The 17,505-nt window shown below is 52.6% G+C and overlaps 1 protein-coding gene across 1 annotated transcript; it reads right to left on the minus strand.

Annotated features, from left to right (window-relative positions):
• Window positions 1–1,421: 1,421 nt before the first annotated feature.
• Window positions 1,422–10,289, minus strand: CACNG6 (calcium voltage-gated channel auxiliary subunit gamma 6). Its single transcript, XM_023197706.1, has 3 exons — window positions 9,390–10,289; window positions 4,020–4,094; window positions 1,422–1,585 (listed from the first exon to the last, which is right to left on the minus strand). The coding sequence occupies exons 1-3, from the start codon at window positions 9,703–9,705 to the stop codon at window positions 1,422–1,424; spliced, it is 555 nt and encodes a 184-aa protein (XP_023053474.1). The 5' UTR covers window positions 9,706–10,289.
• Between the last annotated feature and the right edge of the window lie 7,216 nt (window positions 10,290–17,505).

Genomic DNA, 17,505 nt, shown 5'->3' on the forward strand with positions numbered 1-17,505 from the left:
AAGAAAGAAAGAAAGAAAGAAAGAAAGAAAGAAAGAAAGAAAGAAAACATTCGATCCAATAAGAAAACCAAGGCCCAGAAAATAAAATGAACCTTCTAAGGTCACACAGTGATTCAGGGCACAACTTGGGCTGGAACCTAGAGGCAGAGGTTGCAGTGAGCTGAAATCATGCCACTGCACTCCAGCCTGGGCAACAGAGTGAGACCATCTCAAAAAAGAAAGAAAGAAAACCAAGTTTAAAATCCCACCTCTACCATCATGCCATCATTAATTGTGTGGCCATGAGTAATTCATCCGACTTCTCTGAGCCTCAATTTCCCCATCTATAAAATGGGGGAGGCTGGGTGTGGTGGCTCATGCCTATAATCCCAGCACTTTGGGAGGCCAAGACGGGCAGATCACTTGAGGTCAGGAGTTCGAGACCAGCCTGGCTGATATGACGAAACCCTGTCTCTACTGAAAAATACAAAAATTAGCCAGGTGTGGTGGTGCCTGCTTATAATCCCAGCTACTTGGGAAACTGAGGCAGAAGAATCACTTGAACCCAGCAGGTGGACGTTGCAGTGAGCCAAGATCATGCCATTGCACTCCAGCCTGGGTGACAGAGGGAGACTCTGTCTCAAAAATAAATAAATAAAATGGGGGATAGTAAGCTCTGCCTAATAGAGCTGTTTTAAGGATTTGAACTGGAAGTACAATAAACTGAATTGTTGTTCATTACTGAGGGCTACATTTCATAAGATGCAGCATTTTATTTAGACCTTCAGCCCTAAGAATGCAACAGTCCTTGCAGACCTCACATCTCAAATCGAAAAGAGCATTTAAAGACCATCAAATTCTGAGCCAACAATAGGGTTTGGAACTCTTCCACCTTTGAGCCTACTACAGCCCCTGGGGTTCCCTGACCTTTCAACAGGCTATAACGCTCAAAACATCTCAGCATGAAACAGTGTTTAGGGATGCCATGTCCAAACCTTAAAAAGTATTTGGATAGCTTCCAATTTCCAGCCAACAGCAGGGCTTAGAACTCTCCAATTTTTGAGACTTCTATAGTAAGTCCTTGAGCTTTCTCCAACTCCTAGCATGCAACAGTGATTGGAAATCCCATCTCCCAGCATGCAACAATTCTTGGAGATCCCAGGTCCAAATCTAAAACAATGTTTGGACACCCTCCAATCCTTAGCCCGGTTGTTGGGGTTCTCCCATCTTTGAACCTACTGCAGCCCTTGGGCTTCCCCTCAACTCCAAGCGTGCAACAGGGCTTGGAGATCCCACCTCCCAGCATGCAACAGTGTGTGGAGACCCTACTCTCAGCTTGCGATAGTGCATAGAGATCCCATCTCCCAGCATGCAACAGTGCATAGAGAGCCCATCTCCCAGCATGCAACAATGCCTGGAGATCCTCCCAGCATGCAATGTCCTCAACCTCCAGGCTCTGAACCCTCACCTGAGAGGCCAAAGCAGACAGCTCCAACTCGGAGCAGGAACTCTGCACCTTTAGTGAGCACCATGATGATACAGAGGCACCCCAAGGCCATGACTACCAGGCCCAGCACTGCTATCACTGCAGCTGCCAGATTCACGTCTGCCGGGAGGAGAGAGGAAAGAAGCAGAGAACATGGGATGTAGGGAATGAGGAGGATTCACCTGTAGGAACCCAGAACCAGGAAGATGAAAGATTCAGGACAAGAGAAGAATTTTCAAGTAGAATATCATCTAGCCCAACATTTTACTTACACTGTTGAAGGAATTAAGACTCAGAAAGAGTCAGTTAGTTCTCTCAAGTCACCAAGCAAGGGGAGGAGAGGGCCAGGATTCGAAAGAGTTGAGAATTACCAATTATTACTGAGGATCTGGTTACCACCGGTTTATAGGTGAGGAAGCTGAGGTAGTGGGGTGCGTGGGAGACGATGGCAAAGGCAGTGTACTACATTGGAATGATCCAGGATGGAAATCTCCCCAGCTACTTCCTACGTGGAAGATTCTGGTAGGATTTTCCAGATTCCAGTGGAAATTTAGGCTGAACCCTTCTCAGCCTAAATTTCCTCCCGTGGACCAGGTGCAGTGGCTCACACCTATAATCCCAGCACTTTGGGAGGCGAAGGTGGGTGGATCTCTTGAAGTCAAGAGAGTTCAAGACCAGCCTGGCCAATGTGGTGAAACCCTGTCTCTACTAAAAAATAGAAAAATTAGCTGGGTGTGGTGGTGCGCACCTGTAATCCTAGCTACTAGGGAGGCTGAGGCAGGAGAATTGCTTGAACCCAGGAGGTGGAGGTTGCAGTGAGCTGAGATCATGCCACTGCATTCCAGCCTGGGCGAAAGACTGAGACTCCATCTCAAAAATAAAATAAAAATAAAATAAAATAAATACAAATACAAATACAAAATGAATAAAAAGAAAGGGCAAAGTGTTTAGAGCAACACTGTCCAGTACATTCACTGCTAGCCAGATGTGGCCTCCACGCTAAACCAATTTAAATTAAACACAATTAGAAACTCAGTTCTGCGTCACACCAGCAACATTCCAAGCATGCTGGAGTCACGTGGGGCCATGGCCACCATATGGGTCAGCACAGAAACAGAGTATTTCCATCTTGTCAGAAGATTCTTTTTTTCTTTTTGAGATGGAGTCTTGCTCTCTATGGCCCAGGCTAGGGTGCAGTGGTACAATCTCAACTCACTGCAACCTCTGCTTCCCCACATTCAAGTGATTCTCCTGCCTCAGCCTCCCAGGTAGCTGGGATTATAGGTGCCTGCCACCATGCCCAGGTAATTTTTTTTTTGAGACGGAGTCTTGCTCTGTTGCCCAGGCTGGAGTGCAGTGGCGCGATCTCGACTCACTGCAAGCTCCGCCTCCCGGGTTCACACCATTCTCCTGCCTCAGACTCCTGAGTAGCTGGGACTATAGGCGCCTGCCACCACGCCCAGCTAATTTTTTGTATTTTTAGTAGAGCAGCGGTTTCACCATGTTAGCCAGGATGGTCTCGATCTCCTGACCTCATGATCCACCTGCCTTGGCCTCCCAAAGTGCTGGGATTACAGGCGTGAGCCACCGCGCCCAACCTAATTTTTGTATTTTTAGTAGAGACAGGGTTTCACCATGTTGGCCGGGCTGGTCTCGAACTCCTGACCTTCAGTGATCTGCCCGCCTCTACAGTGCTGGGATTCCCAGTGTGAGCCACCGCACCTTTCCTCAGAAGATTCTTTAGTAGCATGCTCCCTAAGAGTCAGAATTATTTGGGTCTGAATCCTGATTCCGCCTCTGCCACTTCCTGAGAAAAATAATTGTAACCATTCCTGGACTTCTGGAGGATGGAAGATAACGCCCCCTGCCCTGCAGGGCTACTGCAAGGACTGGAGATCCTACAAAAGGAGTGCCCAGCACTGTGGTTAGCACATGATCCATGCACATTTGTGAGATGTCCAAGTGCTACCCACAGAGAGGGACTGCAACTTGCCCAGGGTGACACAGAATGCGGCATAGGCAGAGATGGGGTAAGAGCTCTAGGCCGGGTGCGGTGGCTCACACCTGTAATCCCAGCACTTTGGGAGGCCGAGGAGAGGGATCACCTGAGGTCAGGAGTTCGAGACCAGCCTGGTCAACATGGTGAAACCCCGTCTCTACTAAAAATACAAAAATTAGCCTGGCTTGGTGGCGTGCACCTATAGTCCCAGCTACTTGGGAGGCTGAGGTAGGAGAATCACTTGAACCTGGGAGGCGGAGGTTGCAGTGAGCCAAGATTGTGCCACTGCACTCCAGCCTGGGCGACAGAGCAAGACATCATCTCACAAAAAAAAAAAAAAAAAAAAAAAAAAAAAAAAAGAGGTCTCTAGATTCTTTAGAGCGTCATGTCCCCATCATTAACTCCCACCAGCACTCCCCAGGAGACAGCCACGGATTATAGATACAAGGCCCGCCCTGGGGTAAAGCAGAGGAGGGGATAATTCTGTCTAGACCTCCTCCAGCATGCTCAGCATTTCCCCCACCTGTCACCCACCAGGGGGTGAAAAGTTCTCACCTTTCTTTGTGGTTCTCTGAAAGATGCGTGCATTCTCCCCTGTGGTGAAGAATTTAAAATAGGTACAGTTTGCTTCTGTGGAAGCAGGAGAGAGAAAAAAGACATGAGGATGTGAGGCCCAGACTGCGGGCTGGACACTTCACACAGCCCACAGGAGCCTAAAACCTGGACATCAGTATCCCTGATACACAGAGGAGAAAAATGCCTCCCAGAGGTGTGCAAGCCACCTGCGACCACAGCGCCATCCAGGAGCTGGGACTCCTACCCAGGGCTCTGAGCCCCAGACCTGTGGCCCCGAGGGCGCCATTAGCCTCTCTGGGCCTCTAGTTCTTCCTCTTTAAAACGAGATAATAATCTCTTCCCTGGCCCCTTCGTGTGGGTTTGTTGAGGGTCAAGTGGGATTACATATGAATAATTACTTAATTCAACACAGGCTACTGAGATACAAGTAGCAGAAGGCTCACAGACTCAGAAAGGATTCCTGTTGCAGGAAAGGATTCCTACCTAGAGCACACAAAGGACTCCCGCGGATTAGCAAGAAGAGAGAGAGAGAACCCAACTGACCAATGGGCCAAGGGTATGAATAGTCATTCACAGAAGAGGAAGCCTGGGTAACTCACAAGTCCACGAAGAGATGCCCCACTTCACCAGGGGTCAGAGAGAGGCAGCTGGAATCAGCAGGGAGCCACCACTTTCCGTCAATTAGATTGGCCAACATTAAAAGGGTCATTTCAAGCATTTGAAAAGATAAGAGGAAACACCGTGTATCAACGGGTACTCCTAGTCTTTTGGGAAGGCACTCTGGGGTACTTTATGAAATGAAGAATGTTCATAGCCTGTGGCCCAACAATCTCGTTGCAGGATATACCTCCAGGAAATAAAACAACAAACAGACAGGAACATATATGCAGACGTTTACAGCAGCACTGTTTATAAGTAACGTGGAGTCAGAATCAAGCCAGGTGTCCATCGAACAGGGGAACAGACAAGTAACTGACACAGACGGTCCTTGTGAAAATCTCTCCAGTACACATAGCCATGAACTACAATAACCTAAAGCATGATGGGGAGATTTGAGAAACACAGTGTTGACCAAAACAACAATAATAATTAATACTGGGCCGGGCGCGGTGGCTCAAGCCTGTAATCCCAGCACTTTGGGAGGCCGAGACGGGCGGATCACGAGGTCAGGAGATCGAGACCATCCTGGCTAACACGGTGAAACCCTGTCTCTACTAAAAAATACAAAAAATTAGCTGGGCGTGTTGGCGGGCGCCTGTAGTCCCAGCTACTCGGGAGGCTGAGGCAGGAGAATGGCGTGAACCCGGGAGGCAGAGCTTGCAGTGAGCTGAGATCAGGCCACTGCACTCCAGCCTGGGCGACAGAGCGAGACTCCGTCTCAAACAAAAAAATAATAATAATAATAATTAATACTAATAATTTAATTTAAAAATCCAAAAATTGAGGCCAGCCGAGGTGGCTCACACCTGTAATCCCTGGACTTTGGGAGGCCGAGGCAGGAGAATCACTTGAGCTCAGGAGTTCGAGACCAGCCTGGCCAACACGGTGAAACCCCGTCAGTACCAAAAATTAAAAAAATGGTCTCGGCGTGGCAGCACACACCTCTAATCCCAGCTACTCGGGAGGCTGACGTAGGAGGATCTCTTCAGCCTGGGAGGCAGAGGTTGCAGTGAGCCAAGACTGTACCACTGCACTCCAGTCTGGGTGATAGAGTGAGATCCCATCTAAAAAAAAAAAAAAAAAACCCAAATATCAGACAAAATCAATAGCATGATCTCATTTATGTAAAACACACATATAAACTAATACTATATATTTCCCAAGTCAAAATACATATCCATATCACACACATTAAAGAGATGAGCTGGAAAACAATGAGAAAAAAATAATATAAAACAAAGCACAGGGCTGGGCGCGATGGCTCATGCCTGCAATCCCAACACATTGGGAGGCCAAGACAGGCAGAAATCTCTTGAGGTCAGGAGTTTGAGACCAGCCTGGTCAACATGGTGAAACCCCATCTCTACTAAAAGTGCAAAACTTAGCCGGGCATGGTGGCGTGCACTGTAATCCCAGCTACTCAGGAGGCTGAGGCAGAAGAATCACTTGAACCTGGGAGGCAGAGGTTGTAGTGAGCCGAGATGGCACCACTGCAATCCAGCATGGGTGACAGAGCAAGACTACATCTCCAAAAAAAAGAGAGAAATTTTAAGTTAAAAAAGACAGAAAAAGGAAGGAAGGGAGAGAAGAAAGGAGAAATGAAGAAAGGAACGGAGGGGAGCACTTTCTAAAGTGCATTTTAGACCTACACATTCCCTCAGAATTCACCTAGTCTGACCTACTCTCTTATCCTGTAGATGGGGAAACTGAGGCACAGAAAGGGAGAAGAGCTAAGTTGAGAATAACAGGAGTAAAGGCCATAGAAGAGGGACCAGGCAGTCCATGAATGTGAAAAAATGAACTTCTCAGTTTGAACAAGGATGTGAAGGGACAAGAAATCAATTCTCGCATCAGGTGAGGTGGTGTGGGAGCTCCCCAAGTACCCTGAGGGGAAGAGAAGGGGTGAGATGTCCGGCTACGAGGAGTGGGATGTGTGAGTTCTTATGCAGCAGCACGAGGTAAAGGATGCTGGGCTGGGCGCGGTGGCTCACGCCTGTAATCCCAGCACTCTGGGAGGCCAAGGCGGGTGGATCACCTGAGGTCAGGAGTTCAAGACCAGCCTGGTCAACATGGTGAAACCCCGTCTCTACTAAAAATACAAAAATTAGCCGGATGTTGTGGCACACGCCTGTAATCTCAGCTACTTGGGAGACGGAGGCAGGAGAATTGCTTGAACCTGGGAGGCAGAGGTTGCAGTGAGCTGAGATCGCGCCATTGCACTCCAGCCGGGGCAACAAGAGCAAACCTCCATCTCAAAAAAAAAAAAAAAAAAAAAAAGGTAAAGGATGCTTCATGTCACTGAGCGAAGGGTGCAGGTGCTCTTTGAAGCAGTCATTGCAGGGAACACGGTGGTCTACATCCACAAGGGAAGTGCGATGGACCTTCTGGGACAATGTGGGGTGCCTGGCATCCTCTTTTGGCTACGAATAGTTTAGAACATCCCGACTCTTCACTACCCCAAACTATGACATATCCCATCTGGAAAACTACAGGGCAAGGGTCGCCCCCACATTCTGCACTTGCAGCCAGCGGAGCTGGGGATGGCTTTTGATGGGCAGTGGTGAGTGTGAGACACTTCTCTGAGATAATGAAGATCGTGAGATGTCCTCTGAGGGGTTGGGTTTGTGAGATGATGTTAATGGCCCTGTTAGAAGACTGACATCCTTTCTGATCAATGGAGGGGGTAGCAAGGGATGTGAGGAACCCCAGACAGTGTGGTGAGAAGGGATGGGTCACCCCTCCATTGCCCCACGACCTCTGGGATCTCTTGCTGGACTAGTGAGATGTGATATAACGCAGTTGTTGAGAAGAGAGACAACCGAGCTTCAAATTCCATCTAACTAGCGTGGGTGCATAGACCGAGCCACCAAGATTTCTTGCTGCTCATTTTTCTCTTCCCTAGAATGGAAGTGCTAATAATGACTCATAGGCTAGCTATGATGCTTAATGAATTAATGTACATAAAACCCTGAGATCAGAACCAGGCATTACATCAGCATCTAATATTCTTATTACTGGGGCCTCCCATTTTGCAAAAGTTTGGGATCATCCTTGATGAGACCCCGAGGGGCCAGGGATAAAATGATTAAGGGTAGCCCATCCGGACACCACGTGGGTAGCTCAGGCAGGCATCCCAATGCCCTATCGAGGGCTTGGGACATCCTATTTTGCACTCTACACATATAAGGTATCACATCTGGAGAAGTAAGGGACAAGGGAAATCTCAAATGGAGCCCAGAAAAATAGGCCATATTCTTTGAGGGGCACTGGGATGATAGCACCCTCTTTGGAGACTGAAGAGTGTTAGAGATCTCATATGGGTGATCAAATATATGACAGCCCAAATAGACTCTGAGGAGCGCCAGGTATTTTCCACGGGTCAATGGAGGTAGAACGAGATTTCATCCAGTTCCCCAGGGGATAGAATGTCCCCCTGGTATAAGTACAAGCCGTGGCCTGTCGTGTCAGGGAGGTATGGGACAGCTCTCTGCCACGTCCAGGGATAAAACAGCCATGATTTGGGAAAGGAGGAAGTATGAGAGTGTCTCTCAGAGAAAATGAGAAATGCTGAAATGTCCAGTCTGGGGATTTGGAGGCGAGAGGACAGGAAGTGAAGACCATTGCAGGGAAGGAACAAGGCCTGCCCTTGGGTGTTGGGAGGTGTCTGCTGAGAGCTTGGTTTGGTGGAAGCAGTAGGTGGGGAACAGGCATAGATCCTGCTTTGGGGTGGGCGTCTGTCTCCCCAGGGCTCATAGGATGGGAGTGCAAGCTGTCTCCAGGCTGGGAAGAGGAAGCTGACACCAGAAACCCAGGCTGTCAATCCATGGGCACAGGCTGTCTGTGGGCAATGCAGAGTGGGCACAGGCTGTCTCCAGGGCGCAGGCATTTGCAGAGGGTGCAGGCTGTCTGGGGTGGGCACAGGCTGTCTGAGGACACCAGCTGTGTCTGGAATCACGGGCTGGGTCTGAGGACACAGGCAAGGTTTTTCTAGGGACAAAGGCTCTCTCTGGAGCTATAGGCTGGTCTGGGGGGGACCCAGCGATTCCTAGGAACATGGGCTGTGTAGGGTCAGGGGCTTTGGGGTCATAGAATGATCTGGGACCAGAGCCCGGTGTGGAGGTGCAGGCTGATCTGAGGGCACAGGCTGGTGTAAGGATGCAGGCTGGTGTTGGGGTATAGACTGGTCTAGGGGTGCATGTTAGTCTGGGGGTGGAAACTGTAGCTGGAGACCCAGGCTGATCTGGGGGTATAGGATAGTCAGGGTACAGGATGGTCTTGGGGCACAGGCTGTAGGCGGGGACACAGGCTCTCTTTAGAGGCGTAGAATAGGGGTACAGTCTCATCTGGGGGGTCTCAGGTCATAGCCTGGTCTGGGGGTACAGGATAGCCTGGGGGCAGAGACACCTTGGAGGTACATTCTGGTCTTGGGGTACAGTCTGTAGCAGGAAAGCAAGCTCTAAGGCACAGGTTCTCTGGGGGTAGGCCAGTGAGGGACCTAGGCCTGGGGCATCTCCCTCAGCAGTTTCCGAGAGCAGAGGACGATGTGGGCACTGGCGCTTACCGGGATACAAGCTCTCTCCTCTGGGCTCAGGCTTTCGTCCCTGGGGCGGGTTTTCTCCACCGACACGGGCCCCTCTCCCTCCCTGTCCATGGGACGCAAGCCCTGGGCTCGGGGCGGCGGCTGCTCACCTCCGGGCAGCTCAGCCGGGCCGCAGGTGTCCCTGTCCGCGGGCACGTCCGCCTGCCACAGCCGCTTGGTGCACACCTTCCACAGCCCCAGGTGGGCCGCTTCGCACACGGCGCTGCCGTTGGCCTTGTAGGTGTTGAGCTCCACCCAGAACTCGGTGCCCACGGACAGCACCGCCAGCGTGGCGCCCACGGCGGCCAGCAGCAGCGCCAGCTTCACCTTCCCCTCGCGCTCAGGCGTCAGCCCCGATCTGCCCCGCCCGTGCGCCCGCCGCCGCCGGTTCTCCTCTTGCAGGAAGAAGTTGGACCACATCATCATCTTACGGCCGGTGGGGTGGAGAAGAGGGAGGAGGCAGAGCCGACGAGGGGCCTGGAGGGGCGGCAGCGAGGAGCGGCCTGGGGTCTTGAAGGGGGTGAGGGACTCAGTTTCCCCTGGGTATGAAAGAGGGAGTCCTCTCTGGACCCTCAAATGGGCAAGTCGAGATTGCTTCTGGGGTTCAGAACAGAAAAAAAGATCCCCGGGGCTGGGGAAGCCTCTGGGGTTCAGAGGAGGGTCTAGGTTACCCTCAAGAACTTGGCAAAGAAGACGGGGCCCCGAGGAAAGCAAGGCCCCCACCCCGAGGCTTAGAGATAGAATCTGGGTTCCTAGGAGGGGGTCCCCCCCAAGAACTCCAGAGGAATGAGAACTGGTGTCCGCTGAAGCTCCCTGCAGCTCCGAGAGGCTGCTTTGGAGTCCCCGCTGGGGGGCTGGCAAAAGGGAAACTGGTTTTCCTGAGAGGTCTGAGCACCCCAGTAGGGCTAAGAGTTTGGGGTACGCAGGAAGAGACCTGGAGTCCTCTGTGTGTTTGGAGGAGATGTGGCCGGGGTACCCTTGGGCTCAGAGTTTGAGAAGAGAGGACTTGGGGACCCTCTGGGATTCGGAGAAGGAAGACCTGGGGTCCCGGGAAGCTCCTAAGGGGCGGTGGGAATTCCCTCCGGGTCTCAGAGAGGCGGTGGGACCCCGGCATCCACAGAAGGAGAAGAGCAGAGCCCCGGCTGGAGCTCAGAGGAGGACTGGGCCCCGCTGGAATTCAGGAAAAGGGGATGCCGGTCTCCCCTGCCATTCAGAAAAGATTAGACGTCTCTACTGAGCCTGGGAAAGGGGCCGGCGGCTGGAAGACAGAGTGGAGTCCAGAGACGGAGGCTGCGGGGCCTCCCCGAGGGCTGGGGCGGAGGGGACCCGGGGTCCCCCTGGGGCTCACACTAAGGGGCCTGGGAAAGGGGCCGGCGGCTGGAAGACAGAGTGGAGTCCAGAGACCGAGGCTGCGGGGCCTCCCCGAGGGCTGGGGCGGAGGGGACCGGGGGTCCCCCTGGGGCTCACACTAAGGGGCTGTGGTCCGCACCGCGGCTCAGAAAACCAGGACTGTGTCCCCGCAGGGTCCAAAGGCCAACCGCGACCCGAAGGAGACGCTGCGCCCCTCCGGGATCCGTCCGCCTCCCTCCCCCGGGCTCCCACGGCCTTCCCGGTCGGGTCCGCGCCAGGCTCAGCTCCAGGCCAGGGCCCGCCCTCGGGGCTCCCACCCCCGACTCCCGAGCAGGGGCCCCTGTCGCTCTCCTGCCTCGGCCCCGCGCCGACCCCAGCTCCGCGCTGCCTCCGAAGCGTCCGGCTGTGCCCGCCACCGCCACCGGCCTGGCCTCCGCCCGCGCCCAGCCTCGTCCCCACCCGCCCACCCCCCACTCTGCACCCTCTACCCTCCACCCTCGGGGCTATTTCGGGCTTGACCCGTAAATAACACCCGCACCTGTCGCCCGGCGCCTGTTGCCATAGGGATCCCGGGTATTTTAAGGGGACGAGGAAGGGGGGAGGGAAGCCGCCCGGGGAGGAAGGGGACGAGCCTGATGGGACTTTCATTTCACTAAGGGGCAAGAGCGGCGCTCAGTCCCAGCTCCCCAGTCTCCCGGGCAGCAGGAGACGGGCGGGGCAGCAAGCCTGACTGGGGTTAGGGGGAGGAGAGGCGGAGGCAGGACCCCGGGTCTCAGGGAGGAGGGACGGAGGCCAGGAGTCTTGCTTGGGTCTCTCAGGGAGAAGAAACCTCGGTGCTCTAACTTCTGAGTGGTAGAGGAAGGGGGCCTGAGCACCCAGAATCCTGGATCTGAGACGAGAGGAACCTGGTCTCCTGGGTCCTGGACGCCTGGGTCTGAGGGAGGAGGGGCTGGGGCCTGGACTCCTGGGTCTGAGGGAGGAGGGGCTGGGCCTGGACTCCTGGGTCAGAGGGAGGAGGGTCTGGTGGCCTGGATTCCTGAGTCTGAGGGAGGAGGGGCTGGGGCCTAGACTTCTGGGTCTGAGGGAGGAGGAGGCCGGGAGCCTGGACTCCTGGTCAAGGGGTTGGCAGACCCAGACTCCTGGGCCTGGGGGAGGAGACTGGGGCCAGAAACAATGGGTCTTGAAGGATAGAAGGACTGATTCCCATGTTGGAGAAAGCACAGGCCTTAGCGGGGGCCGGCTGTCAGGGACACAGAATGACGGCGGCACTCCTCTTCATCGAGTTTATTAGACGGGGCACCCCTGGAGGACCTTCCATGCAGTTTCAGCTCCCCCAGGGGCAGGGACAGAGGACAGCCGTGTGGCATGGCGGCAGGGCCTGATCTTCAACCCCTCGCCCCCTACCCCTCAGCCCTTCTGTGGATGGCCCAGGTGGGGCCCACCTTTCACCAACTCCTTCTCCCACAGTTGGCTGCTCCAGGCAGGCCTGGTGCCGACCTGAGCAAGGCTCTGGTGCACGCTGGGCCTCTCTGCCCACCCCCTGCTCTGGACGTTTCCGATGGGGCACGCGTTTCCCGGCAACGTGATTGTCTGTGTCTGGTTCTTCCAGCAGCCTGGGGCCGGGGCCAGGCACAGGAGGAATTCACCTTCACCTTGGCATCCTCAGCTCTACCCGGCACAGGGCCAGGTCACAGGCAGCCTTGGAAAATGTGCATGAGGTGACTCGAATGAATGGATAGATGAATGAGCAAAGGAATGAGCAGATGGAGTGAGATGATTGCACACAGACATCCCCGTCCCAGCCAGGGGAGGGGCCTGCTGTGTTTCCTCAATGCCTGCGTGGCCCCATCAGAACACGGCCCCCTCTGTCCTCTAATTGTCTGGACTACCAGTTCCCCCTCCAAGGGCAGAGATGGGACAGAAGTGGCTCTGAGATTGCAGGGCCTGCTACTTGGAAGTCCTCAGGAAATATTTTTTTCTTTTTTCTTTTTATTGATCGTTCCTTGACACTGTGTATGCTTCTGAGTCTCCATGTTGCTTTTCGTGCGAATCTCTGAGTCTTTCTCCAGCTTACCTCTCCCTACCTCTGTGATTGTGTTTTGTCACCTCTGGCACTTCTCTGATTTGTGTACCTGTCAGTCTCTCTCCTCCTCCTTTTCTCTCTTCTCTGTATCACCTTCTTGTCTTTGACTTTATTTCTTTGACTTTATTTCTTTGACTCCTTCTTCCTTCCTTCCTCTTTTTTTTTTTTTTTTTTTTTTTTCTGAGACAGGGTCTTGCTCTGTGGTCCAGCCTGAAGTGCAATGGTGCAATCATAGCTCACTGCAACCTTAAACTCCTGGGCTCAAGCAATCCTCCCGCCTCAGCCTCCCGAGTATCTAGGACTACAGGCGTGAGCCACCACACTGCAGCTAATTTTTTATTTCTGTAGAGATGGGGCCTCACTATATTGCCCAGGCTGGTCTCAAATGCCAAGCCTCAAGCAATCTTCCTGTCTTGGCCTCCCAAAGTGCTGGGATTACAGGCATGAGCCACCATGCCTGGCCAGGAAGTATTTCCAAGAACTGAATGAATGTTTATTTCTGAAAATGAATGATGAAAGCCTGTTCTTTCCCTTCAGCTCGCTAGGTCTTGACCGGGTCTACAGGGGGAATCCCAGACTGTGCCCGGGCTGACAGTAGCAAGAGCCAGGAGCCGGGCAGAGCAGCCCTGGCTAGGGAATGTGCCAGAGCCTGGCTGACAGCATCCCCTCTTCCCTGCCCCTGAATTCATCTTCCCCTCCCGACCTTGGGCCTCCCCATCTCTCTTGCTCCTGCCTGCTATGACAGCTAATTGCAGGGTGCATTTTTCTGCCTCCCATCTCCCTATCTGCATGTCTGCTTATTTCCTTTCAGGGTCATTTTTTTTTTTTTTTTTTTGCTCTTTTTCTTTTTTTGAGACAGAGTCTCACTCTGTCACCCAGGCTACAGTGCAGTGGTGTGATCTTGGCTCACTGCAACCTCTGCCCCCCAGGCCCAAGTGATTCTCCTGCTTCAGCCTCTCAAGTAGCTGGAATTACAGGCGTGCACCACCGCGCCCAGCTAATTTCTGTATTTTTAGTAGAGACGGGGTTTCACCATATTGACCAGGCTGGTCTCGAACTGCTGATCTCAAGTGATCCACTCACTTCGGCCTCCCAAAGTGCTGGGATTATACACGTGAGCCATCTCACCTGGCCTTTGTGTCAGTTACACACACACACACACACAAAATGGCCTGAATTCCCATTCCTTCTGTCTTCCCCCCAAATTCTCTCTCCCCTCTACTCCAGCAGGGCTTCCGTCCCCACCACTGCACTGAACTGACATCTTGTCAAGATCACCAACCCCGTCCGTGTCATCAAACCTAATGGTTACTCTGCTTTCTAGATTCTTCTCCGATTCTCAGCAGCCCTTGACACAGCCAGCTGTCTCCTTCCCTTCTTGAAACACAAAGGTGCATTTGCTCTCTGTGACCCTCCTGGTTTCAGCCTACCTCGAGATCACTCCTAAGCTCGCTTTGCTACATTCCCTTCTCCTCAAGATGTAGATGTCAAGGCTCTGGCCAGGGTCATTTCTCTGTCCCCACCCACCTGCTAGGCCACATCACCCAGTCCTGTGGCTTTAAATGTCCCCTATATGTTGATGTTTCCAAAACTTACATTTTTGAGCCATGGCCTCTCTTTCCCCCAAACTCCAGTCTCACATATCCAACCAGCTATTTGATACCCCAACTTGGATTTCTCAAAGGCATCTCTATCTTGACACATCCAAAAGAGAAGCCTTGGTTTCTCCCTCCCAAAGCCGCTTTCCTGATCCCAGTCTCCCTGTTCCTGGTAACAATCCTCATCGGCACCCGTCAGAGATGTGCATGCCCAATTCCAAGAGTTCTTCTCTTCCTGGTTCCTTTTCCTTCCCTCTTCTATGACATCCAGTTCACCACCACTGCAGGCTCTGCCTCCAAAATCCCATGCCTTCTTCCACTTCCTCTATCCCACTAACTCCCCCTTGGTCCAGGCCTCCAGCAGCCTCAACCAGAGGAAAGCAACAGCCAGCTACCTCCTTCCTTCCACTTTGACTCCTGAAGTCTACGTATGCTCAGCATAGCAATGTAATTCTGCCGTTCTTGTTTCAATAAAAATATAAGGCCGGGCGCAGTGGCTCACGCCTATAATCCCAGCACTTTGGGAGGCCGAGGCAGGTGGATCATTTGAAGCCGGAAATTTGAGATTGGCCTGGCCAACATGGTGAAATCCGTCTCTACTAAAAATACAAAAAAATTAGCCGGGTGTGGTGGCACATGCCTGTAATCCCGGCTACTCAGGAGGCTGAGGCAGGAGAATCACTTGAACTCGGGAGGCGGAGGTTGGCAGTGAGCCGAGATCGGCCCACTGGACTCCAGCCTGAGACAGAGCAAGACTCTTTTCCAAAATAAATACAAATAAATAAATAAAAATATGATCATGGCATGCCTGTGCTCAACACGCTCCAAGGACTTCCCATCAGCTCTAGAATAAAATTCAGATTTCTTTCCAGGCATCCAAGGCCCTAACTGATCAGCCCCTACCCTGGGCCTCCGTCCTATCGTGGATCTGCTCACCGCACTCGCCCCCTTGAAGACCTGCTACTCTTCTGGGCTTTGGGGCTGCCTCCGGTGGGCGGAATGCCTGGACCCCAGACTTTCTCACCTGTCTTTCCTTCTCACAATCCACGCCTCTGTGACCTCTGCCACAAGGTCTTCTCCAAGTACCTCATCTAAAGTCATCCTTGCTCTGTCATTCTGTTACCACTCACTGTCGCCCAGGCTGGAGTGCAGTGGCGCGATCTCGGCTTACGGAAACATCTGCCTCCCGGGTTCAAGTGATTCTTCTTTCTCAGCCTCCCAAGTAGCTGGGACTACAGGCACACCACCACACCCAGCTAATTATTTATTTATTTTCTAGTAGAGATGGAGTTTCACCATGTCGGCCGGGCTGGTCTTGAACTCCTGATCTCAAGTGATCCACCAGCCTCGGCCTCCCAAAGTGCTGGGATTACAGGCATGAGCCTTCTGCTTAATTTTTAAAGCACTTTTTGGTTACTGAAATATTATTTATTGTTTATCTCTCCGGTGAGTTTCAGGAGAGCAGGCCCTTGTCCGTCTATTTGTCACCACATCCCCTGGGCCTAGATTGAGTCTAGAACAGGTTGGCACTCAAATATTTCTTGAATACTGGGAAAACAACACACCAGAAATGGAGCATTCCTTGACGCTGTGCTTGCTTCTGAGTCTCCATGTTGCTTTTTGTGCAAATCTCTGAGTCTGTCTCCGGCTTACCTCTCCATCTCCATCACCATCTCTATGGTCGTGTTTTTGTCACCTCTGGGACTTCTCTGATTTGTGCACCTGTCAGTCTGTCTCTTCTCTCTTCTCTGTATCACCTTCCTGGCTTTGACTTTTTCTCTGTCTGTGACTCTACTAGTTTTGGTCTCTCCTTCCCTCCCGATCTTGCTCTTCCTTGTGCCCACCCACCACCTCATTCTCTCTCTCTCTCTCGTTGTTTGGCCTTCGGACTCTAGAACCCACTCTCCCCTAACCAGTTCTCTCTCCCTCTTCCAGCAAATATTTGCTGTCTCTCTTTTTTCTTTTATTTTTCTTTCTTTCTTTTTTTTTTTTTGTGACAGAGTCTTGCTCTTTCGCCCAGACTGGAGTACAGTGGTGCCATCACGGGTCACTGCAGTCTCACCCTCCCAGGCCCAAGCGAGATCCTTTTGCCTCAGCCTCCTGAGTAGCCGGGACTACAGGCATGCACCACTACACTCGGCTAATTTTTGTGGAGACAAGATTTCAGTATGTTGGCTGGTCTGGAACTCCTGAGCTCAATCCGCCTGCCTCATCCGCCCTCCTCAGCCTCCCAAAGTGCTGGGATTAGGAGCCACTGCACCCGGCCAGATCTGTCACTTTTAACACCGGCTGCGGCATCCCTCTTCTCTCCAGCTATCCTGTCTCACTCAGCACTTCTTCGTCTCACTAATTTGTATTCCTTTTCCTACGTTTCCCAGCATCTCTTCCTGAAACCACCTTGGCAGAATGCTTCCTAGAGACCTTGACCTTCAGTCTTTCTCTTCCTGGTCCTTCCACACAGGCCAGAGAAATTCTGAACACTCAGCTCTGATCTGTACCCTTCTGCAGCCCCATATGCTCAAGATAAGGGCACGCAGAGCCCCTGGCAGCATGGCCCCACTGCTGCCATGCCCTCCTCATGCTGCGTCTGTGCCTGTTTTCCCACCAGACTGGGAGCCCCTTGAGAGCAGGGCAAGATAAAAATCACCTCTACACTCCCAGCACCGCCCAGCACAAGGCCTCAGGGGAGTCCTCAGGAAATACTTGCTGAGCAACTGTGGAAGGGAAGCTCACTGAGCACTGTCCCCTCTGCCTTCTCAGTGAACTTCAAACTCATCCCCTCCTCCCCACCCCCCAGTCCTTGCCCCAGCTCAACTATCATCCTCTCTCACCATCCTTAGAATAAAGCCTCAATCCCTTTGCCTGGAACTCAGGCACCTTTTTCTCTTTTGTTCTGAGACAGGGTCTCACTCTGTTGCTCAGGCTGGAGTGTAGTGCCGCGATCCTAGCTCACTGCAGCCTGGAACTCTTGGATTCAAGTGATCCTCCTCCCTCAGCCTCCCGAGTAGCTGTGACCTCACGTGTGCTCCACCATGCCTGGCTATTTTTTTTTTTTTTAAATGTTTTGTAGAGACAAGGTTTTGCCTTGTTGCCCAGGCTGGTCTCAAACTCCTGGGCTCAAGTGATACTCCAGCCTCAGCCTCCCAAAGTGCTGGGATTTTGGCATGAGCCACCGTACCCGGCCACACTGGTACC

Source organism: Piliocolobus tephrosceles, unplaced genomic scaffold (assembly GCF_002776525.5).
Source record: "Piliocolobus tephrosceles isolate RC106 unplaced genomic scaffold, ASM277652v3 unscaffolded_29728, whole genome shotgun sequence".
Taxonomy (NCBI): Eukaryota; Metazoa; Chordata; class Mammalia; order Primates; family Cercopithecidae; genus Piliocolobus; species Piliocolobus tephrosceles.